At 36.8% G+C, this 26,048-nt stretch overlaps 2 protein-coding genes across 2 annotated transcripts in view; both read right to left on the bottom strand.

Annotated features, from left to right (window-relative positions):
* Positions 1-2,089, bottom strand: part of LOC113934444 (calcium-binding mitochondrial carrier protein SCaMC-1-like) — a 55,512-nt gene extending 53,423 nt beyond the window's left edge. The window contains exon 1 of the mRNA XM_035727057.1: positions 1,981-2,089. Coding sequence (XP_035582950.1) covers positions 1,981-2,089 — 109 coding nt within the window. The remainder of the gene's footprint in view (positions 1-1,980) is intronic.
* Positions 2,090-2,786: 697 nt separating this feature from the next.
* The window catches only part of LOC113926445 (calcium-binding mitochondrial carrier protein SCaMC-1-like), a 74,014-nt gene continuing 50,752 nt past the window's right edge, over positions 2,787-26,048 (bottom strand). Inside the window, exons 9-10 of the mRNA XM_027601331.1 lie at positions 4,467-4,501; positions 2,787-2,892 (exon numbers count right to left, since the gene is read on the bottom strand). Of these exons, the coding sequence (XP_027457132.1) occupies positions 2,787-2,892; positions 4,467-4,501 (141 nt within the window). The remainder of the gene's footprint in view (positions 2,893-4,466; positions 4,502-26,048) is intronic.

A 26,048-nucleotide genomic window follows, 5' to 3' on the forward strand; every position in this document is an offset into this window, starting at 1 on the left:
GTATGCTATGGGGCCCGGGTAGAAACAGAGTGCTTAAATATGGGACATCAAATGATATACAGCCAGAGTTGCCTATCTTGAGTTGTATTCTGTCAGACTCACCAAGTCATAAGTTTTGGTGATTCCAGCAGCAAACCATATGATGGAACAGTATATCTGAAATCAAGCCCAAGCAGAATCAGAGCACAAGCAAGCCCCACACACAAAGAGCGATGCAGATTTTCACACCCCATCACTGTTATACCATTACCTCTCCCTAAACCCACACTTGTAACTACATGGAGATTCAGTATGACCAGCTGACACAGGACTAAAAAGGATGAGCTCAATTCACAGATGCATTTCTTAGTGAGTGCAAATTGAAAAAGGCCAGTTATGCACTACTCAGCACTACTCAGGAATAATCTGAAAGACAGCAATGAGAGGAAATCTGTCCAGTGAAAAGAACTTCAAGTAGTGTACCTGATCATTCATTTTATGTAAAAAGAGAAGTGGCCAGAGAACAATAAATATAGACTCGTGGACAGTGGTAAATAACTTGGTTAGATGGTCAGTGGCCTGGAAGCAAAAAAGATTGGAAAATCAGAGACAAAGAGGTCTGGGGAATATGTACAAAGATGGAAGTGGACACAAAGTAAAAATATGTTTATATTGTATGGTCACTCCCATGGAAGAGGTATGAAACAACCAAGTAGACAGAATGACCCAGCCAGATAAAGTCAACCAGACTCTGTCAGCTGACACAATGAACACCAGTGACAACACAGTGGTATCGTAATGGAGTGGTCATGGCGGTGGAGATAGATCAATGGGCCAAACAGCACGGGCTCCCACTCACCAAGTCTAATATAGCTACTGCTACTGCCAAATGCCCAACCTACCAGCATCAGAGACTAATACTGAGCCACTGACATAACATCATCCCTTCAGAAAACCCACCAACCACTAAGCAGCAAGTTGATTACTCTGGAACTATTCCACCCTGAAAGGTGCAGTGTTTCATCCAGACACATATTTTAGGTACATATTTGCCTTGCTTGCCTGAGGAGCCTCAGCCAGTAGGATAATCCAATGATTAAAGAGTGTGTGATCTTTTCACATAAAATTACACATTACATTGCATTGGGCCGAAGGTCTTATTATACAGCAAAGGCGCTGTATAATGACTATAAGATCCACTAGTTCTATCACATACAGGAATCTCCGGACCATGGGAATATTTTGGACTTCTAACACATGCCTCTCACCGGTAGAGAGCTGAAACAAGTGGGGTGACATCTGAGGATTGTTTAGCACTGATGGAGGGGAAATAGAATAATTTGTTTTCTCTTGAGATCCTGAAATTTTCACCTAACAGTTTTTAAATAATCAAGTCGAGACCAGAGAAAGAAGACATCCCTAATTTAGGCAAAGTACTAAATCAATCAGCTGATCCATGTCAACCCATGGATCAAGGTCTGATTCCCCCTAGACCTTTGGTGTCGATGTCAGAAAGAGAGCAGCTCTGGGGACCTATCTGTACCTGTCTTTTGTACAAGACCCTGAAGCATGAACCTAGACTGTGCACAACCTGAGAAAAGAGAAGGTCTCTTACTCATGAATTCACAAAGGCTAACCTGGCCCCTGAAATTCTGAACGGGTTCAGTAAATGCTGAGTCAACAGAAACCTACTCAGTATCTCCCCAAAAGCCCAGGAGAAGCCTCTGGTCATTGTGGAATGTGTTCTAAGAGGGCTGAGAACGTGTTTCGCTGGGCTGCATTATTCTGCGCTGCGGGGACTCCCGCAAGCGAACCCCACCCTCACAACACCGGTCTGTGAAAGCAGCTCTGCAAAGAGCAAGTATGGCTTCACTCTCTACCCAACAACTGCCCCACGCTCTCGGTGCCACATTCCCTTGGTCACTCACATTCTCAGAGTTCAGACCAAATGAGGAGCCCCAGTTTTTCAGTCCCTCCTGGAGCTCCACGATGTCCACCAACCCGTTCCCGCCGCGGTCCAGTCTTGGAAGAGGATCTTGTGGCTGAGGTAGTCATCGTCTTCCTGGCAGGCCACCGCGGGCAGCACGAAGCCCCGGAGCCAGCGCAGCATGGCCCGTCCCCCCCCCCCTCCCCCGGCCGCGGCGGCGTGGCAGCTCGGCCGCCTCTTCTCTGGGTCCCGGCGACGGCGTCCCGCCCCTCCGGCTGCGCCACCTGCCGCCGCCCCGACGACGACGCCGGGCAGCTCGAGGCTGCAGGTGGCCCAGGCAATAAACCGACGGAGCCTCGGGGACGGTTGGAGCCGCGCCGCTGGGCTACGGGGCGCCGCTGGGAGAAACGCCGCAGGCCCGCCTCGTGGGAAACCGGGCCCAGGCCCCTCCGGAGGGGCGGCGCGCACCGGAAGTTGGAAGTTGAGGCGCCAAACGCGGCGGCAACCTGCATCCAGGACGGTCCCTGGCTTACCCGTTCTCCAGGGGGCGTCGGAAGAGCATCCGCGTGTTTCCCAGGGCAAACTGAGCGGCTGCGACAGGTGAGTTGCTCTGACCTGCGCCTCAGACGGGAGCATCCCGTGCCCCGGTGCCACCCCTCCTCTCGGGGGACGTCTGAAGAGGGCTCCAGTCTCTCCCCTACCGGCCCTCTCCCAGGGACCTTGGGGTTGTTTCCAGGAGTCCCCCTCTTCCTCACCTCCCACTTTCTCCCAGACCCACTGCAGCCTCGCCACTGCCCCCACTAGCCACCTTACAGAACTCTTTTGTCACAAAATCCAAAGGACACTTTAATATCTTTGTCTTATTTAATGCTGGTCCCGTTTAGACACTGCTGACCACACCTTTTTCCTTTGTCTTGTGGGACACCAGACATTGCTGCCAGGCCTCAGCCTCTTTTACAGGCTCCCACAAAGGAGCCTGAAACCTTCTAAAATTGAGGGTAGACAGGGTTAAGGGATTATGTAAAAACCTAGTTCTGTAATTTGTTGCACTGAAACTTTGTGTCCTCAATCTCTGGTCACATCTTTTGAAAGTCAGAGGCACAGTCTAATGACAGGCCCAGACCGGTGTTTTAAAAAATATTTTTTCTTGGAAAATTCCAAGTCTTGGACCACAGAATAAAATTAGCTTATTTCTTTTTTTTTAAGATTTTATTTATTTATTTGAGAGAGAGAATGAGATAGAGAGAGAGCATGAGAGGGGAGAAGGTCAGAGGGAGAAGCAGACTCCCTGCTGAGCAGGGAGCCCTAATGCAGGACTCGATCCCGGGACTCCAGGATCATGACCTGAGCCAAAGGCAGTCGCTTAACCAACTGAGCCACCCAAGCGCCCAAATTAGCTTATTTCTTAAAATATTAGGTATACTTTAAGATGTAATTTATTTCTTATAAATTTTATACTTCATTTTGTTAAATGCTAGATAAAAATAAGAACATTAAACCTACTCATATAGAAGCTCACCATCTAGTGTGCTCTGGTTCTATAAACAAATAAAACTCAAACTTAATTGCTATAATAAAGATGTGATCAAATGTCATAAAATATGTATTTTTAAATGAATGAGTTTTAGGAATTAATAAACAGAAAGCTATTAATAAAACTTTTAGAAAATATTGCAAGTACTGAGCATTTATAAATATAAAAGACTTTTCTTTAAAAGAAATAACTTTCAAAAGCAAATATAATAACATATTGTGAAGCTTATAACATAGAAGTAAAATGTATAACAGCAGTAGTAAAAAAGATGGGAGAGAGGACATGAAGTCTGCTAAAAGATTCTTGCATTATATGTGAAGTAGTATACATTTTAAAATGTATGCAGGAAACACTAGAGCAACCATTAAAAAAAACAACATGGAATTGTAGCTAATAAAACAATAAAAAGAGATAAAATAGAGTACTAAAAAATATTGTATTGACTCAAAAGAATGTAAGAGAAAAAAAGGAAAAAGAACAGACAAACAAAACAAATAAGATGGTAGACTTAAGGTTAACCAGATAGATAATTACATTAAACATAATATTCTATGCAGTCCAATTAAAACGCAGAACAAGGAAGACCTAACTGTATACTTTCTACAAAAGTGAAATATAAAGATATATAGGTTGAAAGTGAAAGAGTGGGTATGGAAATACCATGTAAACACTAATTATGAGGAATCTGGGGTAGCTATATTAATAATCAGCCAAGGAAGACTTCAAGACAAGGAAGACATTTTATATGTTAGGAGGGTTGATTCAACCAGATGGCATAACAACCATAATGTGTATGCACCTAATAACAAAGCTTTAAAATATATGAAGCAAAAATGGATAGACTGTGTGCAAAGAAAAATAAATAGATCCACAACTGGAGTCAGAGATGTCCATATCTTTCTCACAGCAATTGATAAAATAAGGAAACAAAGTCTGTAAGGATATAAAGACTTCAATGACATGATCAACTAATTGACATTAATAGAACAGTATACCCATCAACAGAAGAATACCCATTATTTTTACCTGCACATGTAAAATTCACTAACAAAGATCATATCCTGGGCCACAAAACAAGTCAATAAACTTTAAATGCCTGAAATCAGACAGATTATGTTCTCTGACCACAGGACAATTAAATTGGAAATCAATCAGCAAAAGATGGTGGGAAGTACCTAAATACTTAGAAATTAAACAATATATTTTTAAATAACGCATGAATCAAGAAATCACAGGGAAATTGGAAAATGTAGAATGCAGCTAAAATAGTGCCTAGAATTAACTTTAGATGTTTGTATCAGAAAACAAGAAAATTTAAAATCCATGATCTAAGGTTTTACCTTAAGAAACTAGAAAAAGAAGAGCAAATTAATGCCAAATAAGTAGAAAGAAGGATTTTAAGTAGGCTTGAAATCAAAGAAATAAAAGACAATAAAGAAAATTAGTAAAACCAAAAGTTTTTTCTTTGAAAAATTTAATTATATTCATAAACCTATAACTAGACCAATCATGAAAAAAGAAAATACAAACTACCAATATCAAGGAGACATCACTACAAATTCTACACATGCTAAAATAATAATAAGAGAACATTATGGACACTTTTATGTCAAAAGCTTTGACAACTTAGATAAAGTCTTTTCCCTGAAAGACTTATTATCAAAGCTGACAAAAGAATAAACAGTTTATCTATGTAAAACTAACATGAACATTCATACTTCGTGGTGAAAGACTAAATGTTTTCTCCCACTAAGATGGGAAATAAGGCAGGAATGTCTCTTCTCACTCCTTCTATTGAGTATTATACCAGATGTCCTAGCCAGTGCAATAAGATAAGAAAAGAAAAAGGGAGGGCGCCTGGGTGGCTCAGTTGGTTGAGCGACTGCCTTCGGCTCAGGTCATGATCCTGGAGTCCCGGGATCGAGTCCCACATCGGGCTCCCTGCTCAGCGGGGAGTCTGCTTCTCCCTCTGCCCCTCTTCCCTCTCGTGCTTTCTATCTGTCATTCTCTCTCTCTCAAATAAATAAAATCTTAAAAAAAAAAAAAAAAAAAAAGAAAAGAAAAAGGGAAAGGCATACATACTGGCAAGAGTTCAACTTGCAAGTTGCAACTTGCAACTGGCAAGAGTTCAACTCAAGTTGCAACTTGCAAGAGTTCATACTGGCAAGAGTTCAACTTGCAAGGTGCAACTTGCAACTGGCAAGAGTTCAACTCAAAATAAGTTCAACTTTATTTATTCTTAGATGACATGATCATTTACATAAAAAATCCTAAGGAATCTACAAAAAAGCTACTTGAATTGATAAGTGAATTTAGCAAGGTGGCCAGAGATAAGGTCAATATAAAAATTAGTTTATTTCTATATATTAATAATAATTGGAAAATAAAATTTAATACCATTTATAATAGCATCAAAAACTGAAATACCTAATGATAATTATATATGTGCAATATCTGACACTAAAAAGTGAAAATATTGTTGAAGGAAATTAAAGACAACTTAAATAAATGGAAAGCTATGTCATCTTAATAGATTGGAACTCAATATTGTTAAGAGTCCATTCTCTTCAATTTGATCTAAAGATGAAATGTAATCCCAATCTAAGTGCTAGCAGACGTTTTCATACAAACTGACAAGCTGATTCTAAAATTTATATGGAGGGGCACCTGGGTGACTCAGTCAGTTAAGCATCCAACTCTTGATTTTGGCTCAGGTCATAATCTCAGGGTCGTGAAATTGAGCCCCAGGCTCCATGCTTAAGACTCTCTCTCCCTCTCCCTCTGCCCCTCCCTGCCCTCACTCACATGTACACACACTCTCTCTGTCTCTCTCTAAAAATAAATGAATAAACAAATAAAATTTATATGGAAATGCAAAAGATGTTGAGTAGCTAAAACAATTTTGAAAAAAGGTAAGCTTCAGAGTCGAGATAAATAAACCGACACAATTGATTTTCAACAATGTCAGTGTAATTCAATAGAGAAAAGATAGTCTTTTCAACAAACAATGCTGGAACAACAGGCTATCCATAAGAAAAAAATGTGAAACTTTGTGTCTTGAAAAGACACTGTTAAGAAAATAGGCAAGAAGGGGTGCTGGGTGGCTCAGTTGGTTAAGTGTCTGCCTTCAGTTCAGATCATGATCTCCAGCTCCTAGGATTGAGCCCCACATGCCCCCCCCACACTCAGCAGGGAGTCAGCTTCTCTCTCTCCCTCTGCCCCTTCCCCCTACTCATTCTCTCTCTCTCTCAAATAAATACATAAAATCTTTTTTTAAAAAAGGAAAATAGGCAAGAGAAAGTCTGAGAGGAAAATGTTTTAGTACATAACTCTGACAAGGACTTGTATCCACAATACTAAAGAACACTTAAAATAAAATGTCACAAAGACAACGCAATTTTTAAAAAATGGGCAAAAGAGGGGCACCTGGGTGGCTCAGTCGTTAATCATCTGCCTTTCGCTCAGGTCATGATCCCAGGGTCCTGGGATCGAGCCCCGCATCAGGCTCCCTGCTCAGCGGGAAGCCTGCTTCTCCCTCTCCCACTCCCCCTGCTTGTGTTCCCTCTCTCGCTGTCTCTCTGTCAAATAAATAAATAAAATCTTAAAAAAAAAAATGGGCAAAAGATCTGAACAGACATTTCACAAAAGAAAATATCTGAGCGACCAATAAGCCCATGAAAAGTTGCTCAAAGGGGCACCTGGGTGGCTCAGTTGGTTGAGCAACTGCCTTTAGCTCAGGTCATGGTCCTGGAGTCCTGGGATTGAGCCCCACGTCGGGCTCCCTGCTCGGCGGGGAGTCTGCTTCTCCCTCTGACCCTACCCTCTCTTGTGCTCTCTTTCTCATTCTCTCTCTCTCAAATAAATAAATAAAATCTTTTTAAAATTTAAAAAAAAATAGGGGACTGAAAATATACTTTAAAAAAAAAGTTGCTCAAAATCTTTACTTATTACAGAAATGTGAATTAAAACCACAAGATACCCCTGCATGGCCTCTAGGATGGATAAATTTAAAATACTTACAATGTCAGGTGGTGCAGAAGGTACAGAACAACTAAAACTAATATATTGCTGATGTAGGAATGTAGAGTAGTATAATCAGAAAACAGTTTAGTAGTTTCTCATAAATTAAACATAAACCAGCAATTCTATCTCTAGGTTTTTACCTTAAAGAAATGAAAATATGTGTCCAAAAAAAAGAACAATATTCATAGCAGCTTTATTTTTAATAACCAAAAACTAGAAGCAAACATTCTTCAACAGGTAGGTGGATAACCAAATGATGGTATATACATGCAATGGAATAATACTTAGCAATTAAAAGGAATGAAGTCCTGATGCACACAACATGGATAAAACTCAAAAACATTACAGGAAAGAATAGAAGTCAGAATGTGATAATAGTTATATAAATGTATACTTTCATCAAAATTCATCACACTGAACACTTAAAATGAGTGCATTTTATTAAATATAAATATGCCTCAATAAAGCTGAATTTTAAAAGTTAAGCAACTAGCTATTACTATCTAAATATTGTAGAATATTTTCCCATACATACAGTATTCTTTTTGGGGGGAGGGGTTCTTTTTTTTTAATTTAAATTCAATTAATTAACATATGTGTATTATTAGTTTCAGAGGTAGAGTTTAGTGATTCATCAGTCTTATATAACACCCAGTGCTCATTACATCACATGTCCTCCTTAATGCCCATTACCCGGTTACCCCATCCCCCCACTCTCCTCCCCTCCAGGAACCCTCAGTTTGTTTCCTGTCAAGGGTCTCTTATGGTTTGTCTCCCTCTCTGATTTCGTCTTGTTTTATTTTTCCTGGGTTTGTTTCTTTTAGTAACCAGAATCATGCTGTGTATTGTTCTTTGATGTGTTTGTTGGAGATGTTCTCAGCCTAGCACATTCCTTTTATCCACTAATTCCACAGAATTAGTGTCACTCTTTGGGTTGCTTCATCCTGCTATTATAATTATGCCCCCTTTAGTGCATAAACTTGAGCACTGGGGCTGGAATTGGAGGGGAAGAGTGTCATTTTGAGCCCTTGTCAATCTGAGGTGAAGGTGTGTTGACTTGGCATTGAGCAGGTGGCAGGCTGTGCATGCTGACTTGGGCAGGAGGGCAGCTGGACTGTGAATTTGGGACCCACAGGCCAATGGCATCATGGGGATGTGTCTGGTTTTGCTCCTGGTCAGGAATTCCTTTAACCTTTGTTTTTCTGGGAAACTCTCTCTCTCCTGCTATTCTGAGTGAAAGCCTTGCTGGATAGAGTATTCTTGGCTGTAGATTTTTTCCTTTTAGCACTTTGAATATATCATGCCGCTTTCATCTGGCCTGCAAAGTTTCTGCTGAAAAGCACACTGATAGCCTTATGGGGTTTCCCTTGTATGTAACTGCTTTCCTTTCTCTAGCTGCTTTTAAAATTCTCTCTTTATCACTACTTTTGGCCATCTTATTTACTTTGTGTCTTGGTGTAGACCTCTTTGGGTTGGTTTTGTTGGGGGCTTTCTGTGCCTTCTGGATCTGGATTTCTCTTTCCTTCCCCAGATTCAGGAAGTTTACAGCTATTATTTCTTCAAATAAATCTTCTGCCCCATTTTTCTCATTCTTCTCCTTCTGGGATCCCTATCATGCGACTGTTATGCTTGACAGTGTTGCTGAGTTCCCTGGGTCTATTCTAATTTTGAATATTTTTTCCCCCTCTCATCTGCTCAGCTTGATTACTTTCCATTACTCTGTCCTCCAGGTTGTTGATCTGTTCTTCTGCTTCCTCTTGTTTGCTATTTATTCCAGGTGGTCTACTTTTATTTTCATTTAGTGAGTTCAAGTTCTCTAATTGGTTCTTTTTTAGGTCTCCTATCTCTTGGTGGAGGGTCTCATGGAGGTCCTGCACTCCTTTCTCAATTCTAGCAAGTATCTTTATGAGCATTACTTTAAATTTGCTATCAGACATATATAACTTATCTCCATTTGGTTTAGGTCTCCTGCTGTGATTTTGTTCTGCTCTTTCATTTGGGACATATTCCTCGGTCTCTTCATTTTGCCTATTGCTGTGTCTGTTCCTATGTGTTAGGAAAGTCAGCTACATCTGCCCTACTTGAAGTAGTGGCTTTAGTGCTTCAGGGGTGTCTCTTATGTGTGTTGCTACAGGGGTGTCCTACCATTGTGGAAGAGCTGTGTTTGCCTTCAGTCCAATCTGTGATGGCTCTTTGCCTGTTGTGGGCAGAGTCTGGTGCCTGTGTTGTTAGTGGGCTGGTCCAGGGCTGCCTTGGGCTTGAGTTGAGTAAGACCAGGTGTTTGCTAGAGATAAAGTAGCACCAAACTGCAGGGCACTTTCCCTGTGTTGTGCCCTGAGCAGCTTTCATTGGTGGGTGGGACCTGCAGTCAGACCAGCTGCCTGGCCCCAGCCACTTCTGGGGCTGCAGTCAGACTGGTGTATGTGGTTATCTTCCCCTCTCCCTGGAGCAGGACTCACTCTGGAGTGGTGTTGGCTCTTGTCTGGGCTGCTTGCTCACTACCAGGCTTGTGACCTGCTTTGATGGGATCTTACCAAGAGCAGTCAGAAGGGGTGGATCTGCTTCACTGTGGCCTTGTTTCTACATCCAGCTATGGAGAGTCTGTTCTGCCAATCTTTGGGTCACTTTCTGGGTTATTTATGCTGATGGGGATGTTCTCTAGGTGGCCATGTGGCAAGAGGTGAGCCCAGGGTCCTCCTACTCCACCATCTTCCAGCAGCCTCTGCTCTATATACAGTATTCTTTACAGTTTGGGTTCATTATAGATAAAAAGGGAAAGTATAGTTGGAATGTAATCAAATTGCTCACCAGAAAAAAAAAATTGCATTTATTGTATTTTGGCCATTTATGTTTGTCTCACTACTTAAAGCCAAGAACAGAGCATTATTCAATTTCCCCAGCATTTAGCAGAGTTCCAGAAAGAAAAAAAAATTCAGTACTTAAAGTGTAGAGTTATTAAATCTGAACAAGATTAGACTCTCCAGAGGGATCTTAATCCATTTGACCCATAAACCTTCTTCTAGGATTTAGAGTGTGTTTTGTAAGGGGAGAAACTTAGAATTTCTCCATACTTTTGTTTTGTTTTGTTTTGTTTTGTATTTTTCATCTCTCTATCCCATTCTTCACCAAACCATAACATTAAACATAGAATTAAAAATACTAGGTGTTTACTCAGACACACTTGATCTTGAATCCCAGCTCTACCACATACCAATTATGCAACCTCAGACAAATTACTTTTCTAAAACTCAATTTTCTCATTTGTAAAATGAGTTTAATAATTATACCTACCTTGTAGGATCATTATTAAAGTTAAAAAAAAGGATGTAAAGTGCTTACAACTGGACTACTGTAAGCATTTGAAAGTTTGCTATTACTACTTTATTAGGAAGTCACATCCTTATGTTACAGACAAAGCTTTATTGGGGCTCATACTTGAGACAAGGGAGACAGCACAAAGGAAAGTGTCCTCAGGCTAGCTCTTTAAGGAGAGGTCAGGGACAGTTTTAAAGAGACTGGGGTGGGGGGGAAGGGTGACATTTAAGCATGTAGAGATGGGGACTTATCAGTGCCTACTCACTTAAAGATCATGTTTTGTCATACATGCATGTCTGGTTAGCATACTAAATCTCTACCTCCCAGGCATGAATTTTTTTAAAGATTTTACTTATTTATTTTTTGAGGGAGAGATCACAGAGGGAGAGGGAGAAGCAGACTCACCGCTGACCAGAGAGTCCGACTCGGGTCTTGATCCCAGGACTCCGAGATCATGACCTGAGCTGAAGGCAGGTGCTTAACCGACTGAGCAACACAGGTGCCCCACCTAGCATGATTTTTAACATTATAATGAGGGGGAAAGTCAGTGAAAGGTCAGTGCTGGGGTCCATTGTAGGTCAGACTGGTCTGGTCTGGTTCTCCCAGGAGCAAACTGGTGGTAAGCTGGGCCGTGGGGCTTGATTCGTACTTGTGGCTTCTGGCTTCCTGATGGCAAGCAGTACCTGTTAACTGGGCTAGAGAACTGGGCTACTGTGGTTTTTTTACGAGAGTTTCTGGATGAGGAGCTTGAGCCCGGTCCCTGCTCTGTCTCACAGCAAGTATATGGAAAATTTCTTTTGTATTTTGTATTTTGTATTTTGAAAATTTCTTTATTTGTATTTTGTAAAATACAAAATAGTGGGCTATTTTGGTGTAATAGTATCAATTGTTTAAAAAAAATCACTTGGGAGCTGTGGCAGATACTTTGGACTGGTACTTCCAACCTTCATTCTGCATTTGTGTTTGGAGACCACAGAGTGCTCAAAACTGTATTTCTAAACTCCTTTGAAGCTAGCGTTCTGCAAGAAAATTAGATTCCCTCCAAAAACCTTACATAGAATTTGGAAAGAGGAAGTAGGACAGCTTCCTTTTGCTGTTTTAGTCAGCATGCAGGGTCATGAATATTAGTGTTTAGACCAGTTTTTGTGCCTGGACTCAGCATTCCAATGCTTATTCACCAATTTCATGCATATCTTGAAGCAAATCTGACAGTGGTGGTGGTAGCTATAGCAACTTTCTGATCTCTGAATTGCAGCTCTGTTCAACTCATCAATCTAGTTCAGGAATCATCTTTATTTTTTCTACAAAGGGCCAGACAGTAAATATTTTAGGCTTTGTAGATCACATATGGTCTCTGTTTGTTATTTTTTGTTTGTTTTTACTACACTAACCATGAAATGAAAATTTAGAAATTGGACCTCATCAACATTTAAAACATCTGTTCATCAAAAAACACAGTTAAGATAGTTGATGTTCAAGTCCCAGACTGAAAAAGAGATATTCATAATACATATAGCTAACAAATGACTCCTATACAGAATTTTTAAGACTCCTACAAATCAATAAGAAAAAGGCAAACAACCCAATTAAAAATTTAGCAATTAGAGAAGACTTGAACAGGCACTTCACAAGAAAGAATATCCAATGGCTTCTTAATTTATGTGTAACAAAGGTGTTTTTTAAGTTAACTGGATTCCAGAGGCTGTTGTATGTTTTTAACTTTTGAAAGTCTGCAGTTTTGATAAATCTTAAATAAGACTTTATTGCTTTAATAATAATAGTTAAATTGACTTCTCTGTTTTCTGAAATGTAAAAGTACTTGTTCAAGCTTCTTTGTTCCTTTAATAATTCAGAAGAAACCTTTGGAATTTCCTCCATCCTCTGTTCATAAATATATAAGAACTTCTAACATGGTTGAATATTTATTAAAATAGTTTAAGACATCAAGCCACAGGAAAAAAATTAAAAAATAAAATAATTTAAGAATCTATTTCTAATTTGAATTAACAAAAGTGCCCATCAGATTAGATAAATCTGTGTATGTATATGGTGGAAAACCATATAGGAGTAAACATGAATGAAATAAATTTATGTAGATTAACAATATTGAGTGAAAAAGCAAGTTTTACAAGATATAGATAATATATAGTTATGAAAAATACTTATGAATACACTCATACAAAACAAAATTTTAAATGTGCATAGGAATGAAACACACCAACTTCAAGATAAGGATTACTTTTCAGGAGGGGAGAGAAGGAAAGGTAACGTTTGAAGCAAAAAGGTAATGTTTGAAGTCAAATAGTATTGTGAATACATGACTGATTTATCATTTTCTTTGTGAAATGCTACATATTTAATTTTAAAATATATATATTTAACGGGGCGCCTGGGTGGCTCAGTCGTTGTGCATCTGCCCTCAGCTCAGGTCATGATCCCAGGGTCCTGGGATGGAGTCCCACATCGGGCTCCCTGCTCGGCGGGGAGTGTGCTTCTCCCTCTCCCACTCCCCCTGCTTGTGTTCCTTCTCTCGCTGTGTCTCTCTCTGTCAAATAAATAAAATCTTAAAATATATATATAATGATATATATATAAAGACAGAACCAGTTTACTCTTTTTTTAGTCAGACTGGCAAAAACTGGTCATGGAAGCATTTAATAAATGACAGATTAATTCAATAATAATTGTTCCCTTTCCAAATATCAATGATTTGATGATATTACTTTCAGAAATAGTCCACATTTATTTTTTTTAAGATTTTATTTATTTATTTATTTGAGAGAGAGAGAGAGAGCACAAGCAGGGGGAGAGGTAGGGAGAGGGAGAAGCAGGCTTGGCGCTGAGCGTGGAGCCCAGCCTGGGGCTCAATCTCATGTCCCTGAGATCATGACCTGAGCGGAAGTGAAAAGTCGGCCACTTAACCGACTGAGCCACCCAGGTGCCCCCAGAAATAGTCCATAATTTAAAATGATGTTTGAATACATGTATCCGGGACAATGAAAGTAAGCCAAAATTCTATTTAACATAGACCTAGTCCTAAAAATCAAGGAGATGCATAGACACAAGTCAAGATTTCTGAGAGAATTTATAGCTGTGGTGTTCTTTAATTAAATGACAGGTTTGGAACTATTTCTAATTTATCTTATTAGTAATAAGAGAAAGAGGAGTAGTTTGTCTTCTATATATTAAATAGGAAGACAGCATATGTATATATAATACCTATCACATTGTGGGTACCTAAATATTAAACTACAATCAACATTTTACATCTTTACCCCGCTCTGTCAACTTTGATGCTTAAAAAAATTATGATTATATGTGTGCATATATGTATGTGTGTGTATCCTTTTATATGTGTGTATCATTTTGTGTGTGTGTGTGTATAGCATATTGGTATATACATACACATATACATATAAATATTTATTGTCTTACTTTATGGTTAACTGGAATAAAACACCTGACTGCCTATAGAGCATTTATTGTGCATAGAGGAGAGTTTAGATTTTACTTCCCTCACTCCCTTAGCTTATTAGAAGCCAATTCAAAGATTTGTTGAACCCTTGGAAAGGTAGATCCACCCATCTAATTCACAGAGACTCTTCTCCATTACTGCTTCTTCCCTCCACAGACAACTTTGTGGGATCAAACCTATCTGGGCCACCCTGGGATTAGACTTTTCATGTCCATATATAAACTTCTATATATTAATTGAATTGTATGCAGAAATACTTCTGTCTTTATTAATAAACAAAATAATGGGAAAATATATAAGCTCCAAGGTTAGAGTCAGAACATCTCTCCAAATCTAGGTACGGAAAGGACATAACAATTCCAATTTATATGCCACATTGCTATTTGCAAGTTGTATTCTAAAAAATAGAGAAAAAAATAAATGGCAAAATACTTTAAATGAGTTCAGTGGATCTGATCCACTGGCAAAATGTTTCAGATCCCCTGAAGGATAAGTACTTCACCAGTATGTAGTTACTTTACGTCAATACCTGATCTTGATAGTCTGTAGTTATTGAGGGGTCCAGTTTGCCATTTACCCCTCTCTGTTGTAGAGTAAAAGCTCTCATAAAAAATTTAATTTCTAATTGTTTTTAATAATGAAATATGGTAACATACTAATTTCACTTGAGGCATTTGATTTATTTTAATCTCTTTTTATGTGAATTTTAGAAGCTGAGTTATAAATTAATTAGAATCCTTCTATTAATAAATCCTACTAAGAAAAATTGGGAATCCAACTAGAAAATTGACTTGGTTTTGTCACTCAACCTTATGTTAGTTGTATATTCATATTAATTTTAATTTTTAGGAAATCTAATTTAACAATTTAATTCCATCATTAATAGTTTATTAAGTACCCTATCCCAAGGATCCTCTCCTCATCCTATCCTAAGAAAATTAAATTCATCTAATTTCACAGCAAATTAAATCATGCCACTTAACAAGAGAGAAAAAGACTATATGAATTATTCTTTTGAGTTTCAACACTCTTTGTAGTGAGAGCAGATTTTAACTAAATTTTAATAACCTTGATAAGACCTAACTCCAAATATTAGAGTAACTGAAAAATCCATAATCTATAAAATGACAGAAATATTTCGTCCTAAAAAACACTGAAAAGAGAGGTAGTCCAATCCAGTTACTAGTTGTTGGCTATAATATAAATTGTATAATTTATTTTTTTTACATTTTCAAACCGGTTTATCGTCTCATATCTCCATTTTTATTAAACAATTAATAAAATTTTATTGAGATGTAATTTACATATTATATAAGTTAAAGGTATACACTTGATTTGATACATTTATATATTGCAATATGATTACCACTGTAACATTAGTTACCACCTCTATGGCATCATATAATTATCATTTCTTTTTTGTGGTGAGTACCAGTAAGATCTAGTCTCTTAGCAACTTTGAAGTCTATAATACAATATTGTTGACTATAATCTCTATGCTGTGCATTAAGTCTTCAGGATAAATTATATAATTTATATTTCTATCTCATTAAATCACAATTTTGGAGCCAATACAATTTTTAAAATGTAGCTATATATACCTACAATCTTAAATATCTTTGGCCTATTCTCTCTCAACATAGATTGAAAAGATAGAGCAAATTTGCAACAACATGGATGGACCTAGAGGGTATTGTAAGTAAAATAAATCAGACAGAGAAAGACAAATACCATCTGATTTCTCTATATGTAGAATCTAAAAGACAAATGAATAACCAAATAAAAAGCAGAAACAGACCCATAAATACAGAGAATAAACTGATGGCTGCCAGGAGGGATGGGCAAAATGGGTGAAGGGAGATACATGGGAATAAAAGGTACAGCGTAGAGAATATGGTTAATGATATTGTAGTAGCATTGTATGATGACAAATGACAGCTACACTTGTGGCAAGCATAACGTTAACAGTGTATGTCAACTATACTTCAACAAAAAAAATAATTACATTTTTTAAAAATAGAGGCAAAAGACAAAACAAAATCTCCAAAGGGCAAAGAAGAATAGTACTTATTCTTCTACTTATTCTTCATATAAGTTTAAGATTTCAAAGGGGAGTTCTAGCCAGTCCTTATTCTTAAAGAATGGAGTTTAAAAGCATAGTATAAAAGATAGAAAAAAATGTATATGAACTCATTAATATAAGAGTAAAAAATATGAACCTTTTATTTTAACACAGTTTTAAGAACAAGGGTTCTCAATTTTTTCTGATTTAATTTGTTCACATTGGTGACTTTCTTGTAATTTTTAACAATATTAAGAACTAAGAGTAAGTTAAAAATGTCTGTATCCACAAATAAGTGTTCAGGAAGGGAGCAATAAGTCACCAGTATTCCATTAACAAAACCAGTAGAAGACTGAGGTGTTCTGATGCCATGTAATTCTGTTTAAGACAGAACTATTTTGTTTTGTTTAGTTTACAGAAAGAAAAGGGGTTCGGGGTGCCTGGGTGGCTCAGTCGGTAAGTGTCTGCCTTCGGCTCAGGTCATGATCCCAGGGTCCTGGGATTGAGCCCCATGTCAGGCTCTCCACTCAGCGGGAAGGCTGCTACTCCCTCTCCCACTCCCCTTGTTTGTGTTCCCTCACTCTCTGTCTCTCTATCAAAATAAATAAATAAAATCTTAAAAAAAGAAAAAAGAAAAGGGGTTCAAAAACACCACTGTTTTCCTCTTAATTATAATTTTAAATGCATAGGTTTTCTTTTAATGCTTTCAAACAGAAAGCATTAAATAGAAAACAGAAAATGCTGAAAAACTTCAAAAATTCCAATTTTCCCTAACATAAAAATATATTAGGTTAATAATATAATTAGGTAATATTAGGTAATATAAATTACATCTTAATCCATTTAAATGCAAATTTCTGGTGAGTATTCATTAAAATTTGGAGAAGCTTAAATAGACTTTCTGAATATTAAAGATGTCAATTCATAATGAATTTATAAACTATAATTCTGGCTTACAAAATATTAAAATTCAGTATTTAATTCTGATTTGTATGTTTATCTTTTTGGAGGATGGATATAACATCTTTTCATGCAATCCTCTAGAAATTTAAGAAGAAAGCCAAGACATTTCTATGCTTATAAATAAATGTATATAAAATGGCAGTTCACAATTTCATTTCTACACTATTTCTAAGAGTGGTTTTATTGACTCATAAACCATACAATTTATGCATACTGAAGGAAGCAACTTTAAGAAATTTGGAGTCATGCCGCTGAGAAACCTTATCACTCCGCTGCTTTTATAAATTTGACAAAAGACGCTGATCATATTTAGCTGTGGGACTCCCATTATGCCTAGAAAATGAAAGGGAAGGAAAAAGCCTAATTAATTTGATATTTAGCTTTTTTCAAACACTAATGAAGGTAAAACACATGTTAAAACAGAAATTTATATATATATATATATATATATATATATATATATATATATATATATAAAATTACTTAAATTCTTTCACAAGAAGTTCCAAGGGAACATCTCTGGTTCATCATATTATATAATCAGAGACCCTAATGGAACTATTTGATGCTCATCTCTTTGTACTTTTCTTTCCTTTAGGAACAAATTCTGTCCACTGGTGGTGAAATTTACTCATAGTTATTGTAGACATAATTTTTAAAACTAGCTAGACACACAGAGGTACCTTTATTCAACATCTTATTTCTTAGGAACAACTCAAAACTCTGAAAAAACTCAAATATGTTTCTCATTCACTACTTCTTTTCTCAGGGAGTGGCTCCACCATTCATCTAGCTGTTGAAACTGGAAACCTGAAAGGCATCCATAATGTTTCCTTCATCTTACATATCCAAACAGTTACCCATCAGTTTTACTCTCTAAATAGCTCTCAAATCTATGCATTTCCCTACAGGTCCACTGCCATGTCTCCAAACTACCATCATCTCTTGCCTAGTCTTTTACCATAATCACCTCTTTCATTTTTTTCTCCATACTTTAACCAAAGAGAACTTTTAATAATGCAACTCTGAAACTCTGATTATGTTACTCTGCTGCTTCAGTAATTCCCCATTATACTTAAATCCAGTAGGGTCTAGCCTGTTTCCTCCTCCCACCTCACTTGTACCACTCCCTTGCTTTCTGCACTTTAGCCATAGAGGCCACTTTCAGTTTCTCAGATGTCCCCAAATCTTCCCTCTTAAGGCTAGTTGCACATGCTTTTCCCTTTGCCTGAAAGCAACCCCCCCAACCTTTGGCTATTAACCCTGTCTCAGCCTTCAGTTCTCAGTCCAAGCAACACTTCCCCAAGAAAGTCTTCCAGAACTGCCTCAGCTCCCCCCATGGTAGTATTTAGAGAACTCCACTTTTCCTTTGTAGCTCTCATCACAGTTTATGCATTTTGTGTCCATATTTAATTAATAACTATCTTCCCTGATGGACTATCAATTCCACGAGAGTAGGGACCAATGTCTTTTTGCTTACTCAAACCCCACATGCCTGGCACATTACATAGTACTGGGAAATATTATCAGATTCTTTAGCTAGCATTTTTCTCCTGAATCATTATACCATGTTCCCAAAGTTGACATAGCTAAGTTAAGTAAAAAGTTTGTCTGTTGCTATTTGTTTTCATCTAAACATTTCCTCCCTCCATCCTTTCCCACCCAAAATAAAATAATTCCTTTGAAATCTAGAGAAAGTCCCTTAAAATTTTAGAAAATACTTACTCACCATGGATTTCTTGGAGAATGTTCTATTACTACATTCATTTTGGGCCTTTTATTTTTTAGTAGAAGCTAATAATATTGCTTTCAATTTCTATAATTTTGTAAAAGAATATGGAACAGGCTTACTTTTTTTCTGATGTTCCCCATTGATTTACCCCATCTCATTATTGTGAAAATTGTAAACTACAGAAAGAATAGTACAATGAACATTTGTATACTCACCACCTAGTTTCAAAATTTGACATTTTGCTGTACTTATTGTCTCTTTCTCTTTTCTCTATACACATGTGTGTATATATGTGTGTGAATGTATGCACTCTGAAGGTAGTTACAAACACCATGAACATTGCAACCTTAAAAACTTCAAGATATCCTAAAAACAAAGACATTAATCTACATAACCCAAATCATAATTATGCCTTAGAAAATTAAAAATAATTCTTTATCTCACCTTGTTAAATAAAGGTGAATACCTTTATCTAATATCTCCTTATTAAAATTTTCCCAGTTGTCCCAAAAACGTCACTTAGAGCTGGGTTTGTTTTTTCCAAACTAAAATCTAAACAAAATTCACTCATCACACTGGTTATGTTTCTTTAGTTTCCTAATCAAGACTAGTACCAGTCATTCCCTCGCAACCACCACTTTTTCTGTAAAAATGGCTGTTTGAATAACCTAGGCCAACTGTCTTATAGAATATCCTACATTCTAGATTTGTCTGATTCATTCTTAATAGTATCATTTAACTTATCTCTTGATCCCCTGTATTTCCTTTAGGTCTAAAAGCATTGCCAGATGTCAGTAAAACATTTTGGGCAAGAGTACTTCATAGCAGATGCTATGCTATGTAATATGCACTTCATATTACATTACATTAAGAGGCACATTATGTCAGAGGTTTTTTTATTTTACTGTTGCCAATGCTGGTTGCCAAGTTGGTCAATTGATTATAATGATGACCACCCATTCTCTCCATTGTAAAGGTAGGTTTTCCTCCTTGCAATTAGCAATAACTCTGATAGATGATACTGTGGCATCATCATGTGAATATACTATTCCCTAACTCCCTTTAAATTAATAGCTTCAATATCAGCTGATGATCCTAGGACTGAGATACCGATTTTAAAATATCACTTCCCTATGCACTAAAAGGAAGAATAGCTGATTACAGATTTGAGGGCAGGTACAAGTGACCATGAGACATCATTAAAAAAAAAAAAACCGAAGAGCTCAGAAATAAATATAGAGATGTCAAAAGAACAAAGGAGGATTTTCAGTTCTAGTTACGACAAAGTAGTTTGTTTCAGACTAACCCTACAAATAAAAATAAATATTAAAATATGAACAAAGTACATGAAATCATTGTTTGAGAGTAATCAATGCAAACAAGACTAGGGTCCGTGAGAGGACGTAAGCACTAATTTCACTCTGGTTTTGTTTTTGTTTTGTTTTTTTACCTTAGGTCATTTGAAAATTTTCAGCATGAGAGAATAGGGTCCACATCGAAAAAATGAGTGTTACTGAACAGAGGACAAAAGATGGAGTTCAAGGATGCCAATGTGCCAGATACTTGAGGAACAAAATCTGAAATAGAGCTAATACTAGTGAAGTGAGTCCAAAAGTCTCTGTGCAGTTTTCCCTTGAGGCATTGCCAACTCTAAAATTGCACTAAGTAAGATTACAAGAAAACCACAGAAAAGACCAGGTAGAAAGCTAAAGATGTAGGAAAGGACTTTAACAGTAACACAATGCTAGATCATAAAGGTTGGAGTTCAAGTCCAAAAGGTAAGGTGAGGCACTTTGGTAACCACTCTAAGCTTTCAGATAAGACCCACAAAAATTACTGTCTAGGGGTAAGGACCATACTCTAAGGATAAGTATCTTGCAGAAAGATCAGAGCTGAAATAAATTATCTCTAACAAATCTAAAACCAACCTTCAACAGATTTAGGTTGATCTGCCTATACAATAGCTACCTACCAGAAGAAAGGTTAGTCCTATTTGGAGAAAAAAAACATCATCCAGAGTTTACAATTTTTCATACAAAATGCACATCATTCAATCTAAAATAATGAGGCATGATTTTTAAAAAAAAAAGGTCAAATAACTGAAAACCTAGAGAGAAAAACAGACAACAAAACAAGTATTAATATATTAAATTTAAAATAATTGTGATTAATATGTTTAAGAAATTAGAGAAAAAGATGGAGACTCACACAACACCTAGTATCTTTTTTTTTTTTTAAGAATAAAAATGTAAAGGGGTGCCTGGGTGGCTCAGTCAGTGAAGCATCTGCCTTCAGCTCAGGTCATGATCCCGAGGTCCTGGGATCAAGCCCCACATGGGGCTTCCTGCTCAGCGGGGACCCTGCTTCTCCCTCTCCCTCTGCCACCACCCCCACTTGTGCTCTCTGGCTGTCTTTGTCAAATAAATAAATAAAATCTTTTAAAAAAAGAATAAAAATGTAAATTTTTCAGTTTGAAAAATATACTAAAGTTAAGACATCAATGTACTGGGTTCAACAGCAAATTAGACAAAGCAAAACATAAGATTAGTGAACTTGAGAAGACAGGTGCAGTAAGAAAAAACCATACCGATTGAAGTGCAGAGAGGGGGGAAAGGGGAATATAAAATACAGAAAAGAACATAATAGGTAAATAGGACATGAAGAAAAGATCTAACATACATGTAATTAGATGTCAGAAGAAGAGAGAGACAACAAGATAGAGCAATATTTGAAGAAATTTTGACTGGGAATTCTCTCAAGACTGACAAAAGTCATCAAACCACAGATTTTAAGAACAGGAGGAAGAAAAGCAGAAAACAAACTGCATTTTAGGCACATATTCAAACTGCTGAAAAATAGAGACAGAAGGAAAAATCTTAAAAAGCATGGGGTGGGGGAGACAGTACATTAAAACAGCAATGATAAAACTGTTGGCTAACTTTTCAACAAAAAGTATGGAACTCTTAAGACATCGGAATAATAGCTTTTACTGTGCCATAAAAAGAAACAAACAAAAGCTGAGAAAATCTGTTGCTAATAGACCTTCCACTGAATAAAGAATTCTAAAGGGAATTCTTTAACTAGAAAAATAATGATCCCAGGTGGAAGCAAGAAAATTCTGGAAGTAAAATAGTCAAAAGAGAATAAAATATAAATTAACATTGATTTTTAAAACAATAATGTGTTGTGGGGTTTAAAATATATACTGAAGTAAAATATATGGCAATAGTAGCACAAAAGGGTGTGCAGTGTGAATGAAGTAAAACTATTGTATTAGAAACTGGTAAAAAAAGAAGGAAGGAAGGAAGAAGGAAGGAAGGAAGGAAGGAAGGAAGGAAGGAAGGAAAAAGAAAAGAAAAAGATATTGGTAAAAAATACTAATTTAAGGTAGGCTGTAATTAACAAAGGATTTACCTTGGAATCTCTAGGGTAACAGAAGAAAAAAGAATATATAACTAACAAGCTAATAGAGGAGAAATATTGAAATAATGAATATACTTAATTAATTCAAAAGGAGACCCAAAAAGAGAGCTAAAGGAAAATGAAAAATGGAATCAATAAGAAGTAGCACTTTAATATGTAGTCTCCACTTAAAATGCAACTGTAACACTGCTTTAAAATATAAATGTACTAAATGTTAATTAAAAGACAAAATAATCAGACTGGTTTTTTTTTTTTTTTTAAGATCTAACCATACACTTTTCAGAACGGACACACTATATATAAGGACACAAAGAGATTGAAAGTAAAAAGATGCTCTAAAAATTATACTAAGCAAACATTAACCAAAGGAAAGCTACTGTAACTACATTAATATCAGACAAAGTAGACTTTTTAAGGCAAAAGCAAATATTACTAGCAATAAAGAGGACACATTTTATAATAAGGAGAGGGTCAATACTAAATTTTAATATACATAATAATATAGCTTCAAATATAGAAAGCAAAAGTAGACCAAATTAAAGGAGAGATGAAGAAATCCACAATTCTGGTTAGAGATTTAAACACACCTCTGTCAGTAACCAATAGAAAAAGCAGATTTTAAAAATCAGTAAGGATATAAAACATTAACATTTTAACTAATTTGTTTTATAGAACACATATATAGAACACAAAATACAACTTCAAAATTCTCTTTCTTTTCAAGTATACAGTGAACATTTACCAAAATTGACCATATCTAGGCCAGTAAGACAGGTCTCAATAAATTTCAAAGAATAGAAATCATATAGAGTACATTCTCTTTCTGCAGTGCAATTAAACTACAAGTTCAATATCAGAAAGTTCATTGGAAAAATCCCCAAATGTTTGTAAATTAAGCAGTATATTTCTAAATAACCAATGAGTCAAAAAGAAACCACAATGGAAATTTGGATGATATTTTGAAATGAATAATAATGAGGGGCGCCTGGGTGGCTCAGTCGTTAAGCGTCTGCCTTCGGCTCAGGTTATGATCCCAGGGTCCTGGGATCAAGTCCCACATCGGGCTCCCTGCTCAGTGGGAAGCCTGCTTCTCCCTCTCCCACTCCCCCTGCTTGTGTTCCTGCTCTCACTGTCTCTCTCTGTCAAATAAATAAATAAAATCTTTTTAAAAAAATGAATAATAATGAAAATAGTATCAGTTTATGGGATATAAGTAAAGCAGTACTTAGAGAAATATTCAGAAACTGGAATTGGTATATTAAAAAAGAAAAAAGATTTGAAATCAATTATCTCAACCAGGGATCAGCAAACTTTTGCTGTAACAGGCCAGATAGTAAATATTTTAGGCTTTGTGGGCCACATGGTCTCCAGCAACTACTCAAGTCTACCACTGTAGCACAAAAGTAGCGATAGACAGTACATAAATAAATAGCAGGGACTGTGTTCCAATTACATTTTACTTTCACACATGGGTGGTGGGTAAGATTTGGCCTGCAAGCCATAGTTTGCCAACCCCTGATCTAAACTTCAACCTAAGAAACTAAACAAAAAGCAAACAAGCAAATGGGCACCTGGGTGGCTCAGTCGTTAAGTGTCTCCCTTCAGCTCAGGTCATGATCCCAGAGTCCTGGGATCGAGTCCCACATTGGGCTCCCTGCTCAGTGGGAAGCCTGCTTCTCCCTCTTCCACTCCCCCTGTTTGTGTTCCCTCTCTCACTGTCTCTCTCTCTGTTGAAAAATAAATAAAAATCTTAAAAAAAAAAACAAGCAAAAGAGAATACAAATAATACAAATAGAACAGAAAACAATGAAATAGAACACAAATGTACAATAGAGAAAAATCAACAAAATCAAAAGAAGAATAAAATTGATAAACCCCAAAGAAACTGATTAAGAAAAAGAAAAATAACAAATTGCTAATATCAGAAAATAAAAAGGAGACATCACTGTAAAACCTACAGTCATTATTAAAAGTCATTATTAAAGGCATATTAAAAGGACACTATCAATGACCTTATGCTATTAAGTTTAAACATTTAGATGAAATGGACAATTCTTTGAAAAACAAAATACCTCAAAACTGATAGAAGAAGAAATAGGAAACCTGAACAATCCATACCTTTTAAAGAACTCGAATCTGTTATTAAAATACAGAAAGAAAGAAAAAAAACCTTCCACCAAAAATATCCAGGCAAAATTGGCTTTACTGGTGAGTTCTCCCAAATATTTAAGGAAAAAATAATTCTAGATGTACACAAATTCTTCTGAAGACTAGAGAAAGAGGGAATATTTTCTAACTATCTTTATGGGGCCAATGTAACGTTAATACAAAAACCTGACAAGAACATTATAGGAAGGAAAATTACAACCAAAAATTCTCATGAATATAATATAAAAATCCTACTCAAAATAGTATCAATCAAATCCAGTCTTATATAAAATGGTAACACAACATGACCAAGTGAAGTTTATTCCATGATTTCAAGGTGGTTTTAACATTTCAAAGTCACTCATTCATAGAAAAAAAGGAGAAAATAATAATATTATTATGATGCAGAAAAAAGGCACTTAATAAAATTCAACACCTATTCATGATTTAAAAAACACTTTCCACAAACTAGAATAGAAGAGAACTTCCTTAATCTCACAAAGGGTACATTCCAAAAACCTAAAGCAACATCATACTCAATGGTAAAATATTGGAATAATTTTCTTCTGAGTAGGAATGAGATAAAGATGTCCACTCTTACCATTATCATTATAGCATTGTACTGGAGCTCCTAAAAAGTGACATGAGGCAAGTAAAGGAGGTAAAAAGTATAAAAGCTGGAAAGGAAGAAACCAAACTTTTGTTATTCACAGAAGCCATGGCTGTGTACGTATCAAATAAAAAAAAAAAAAATGGGGCTCCTGGGTGGCTCATCAGTTGAGCATCTAACTTTTGACTTCAGCTCCGGTCATTATCTCAGGGTTGTGAGATTGAGCCTGATGTTAGGCTCTGCACTCAGCACGGAGTCTGCTTGGGATTCTCTCTCCCTCTCTCTTTCTGCCCCTCCCCCAACTCATGCTCTCTCTTTTTCTCTCTCTAAAATAAATAAATCAAATCTTTAAAATAAGCATTAAGCCACAGCAACTTCTTGCTAGACACGTCTCCAAAGACAAGGGAAACAAAGGCAAAAATGAACCATTGGGACTTCGTCAAGGTAAAAAGCTTTTGCACAGCAAAGGAAATAATCAACAAAACAAAAGACAAAAAAAGACAACCGACAGAATGGGAGAAGGTATTTGCAAATGACGTATCAGATAAAGGGCTATCCAAAATCTATAAAGAACTTATCAAACTCAACACCCAAAGAACAAATAATCCAATCAAGAAATGGGCAGAAGACATGAACAGACATTTCTCCAAAGAAGACATCCAGATGGCCAACAGACACATGAAAAAGTGCTCAACATCACTTGGCATCAAGGAAATCCAAATCAAAACCACAATGAAATACCACCTCATACCAGTCAGAATGCCTAAAATGAACGTCAGAAATGACAGATGTTGGCAAGGATACGGAGAAAAGGGAACCTTCCTACACTCTTGGTGGGAATGCAAGCTGGTGCAGGC

The sequence above is a fragment of the Zalophus californianus genome, chromosome 4 (assembly GCF_009762305.2).
Source record: "Zalophus californianus isolate mZalCal1 chromosome 4, mZalCal1.pri.v2, whole genome shotgun sequence".
Lineage (NCBI taxonomy): Eukaryota > Metazoa > Chordata > Mammalia > Carnivora > Otariidae > Zalophus > Zalophus californianus.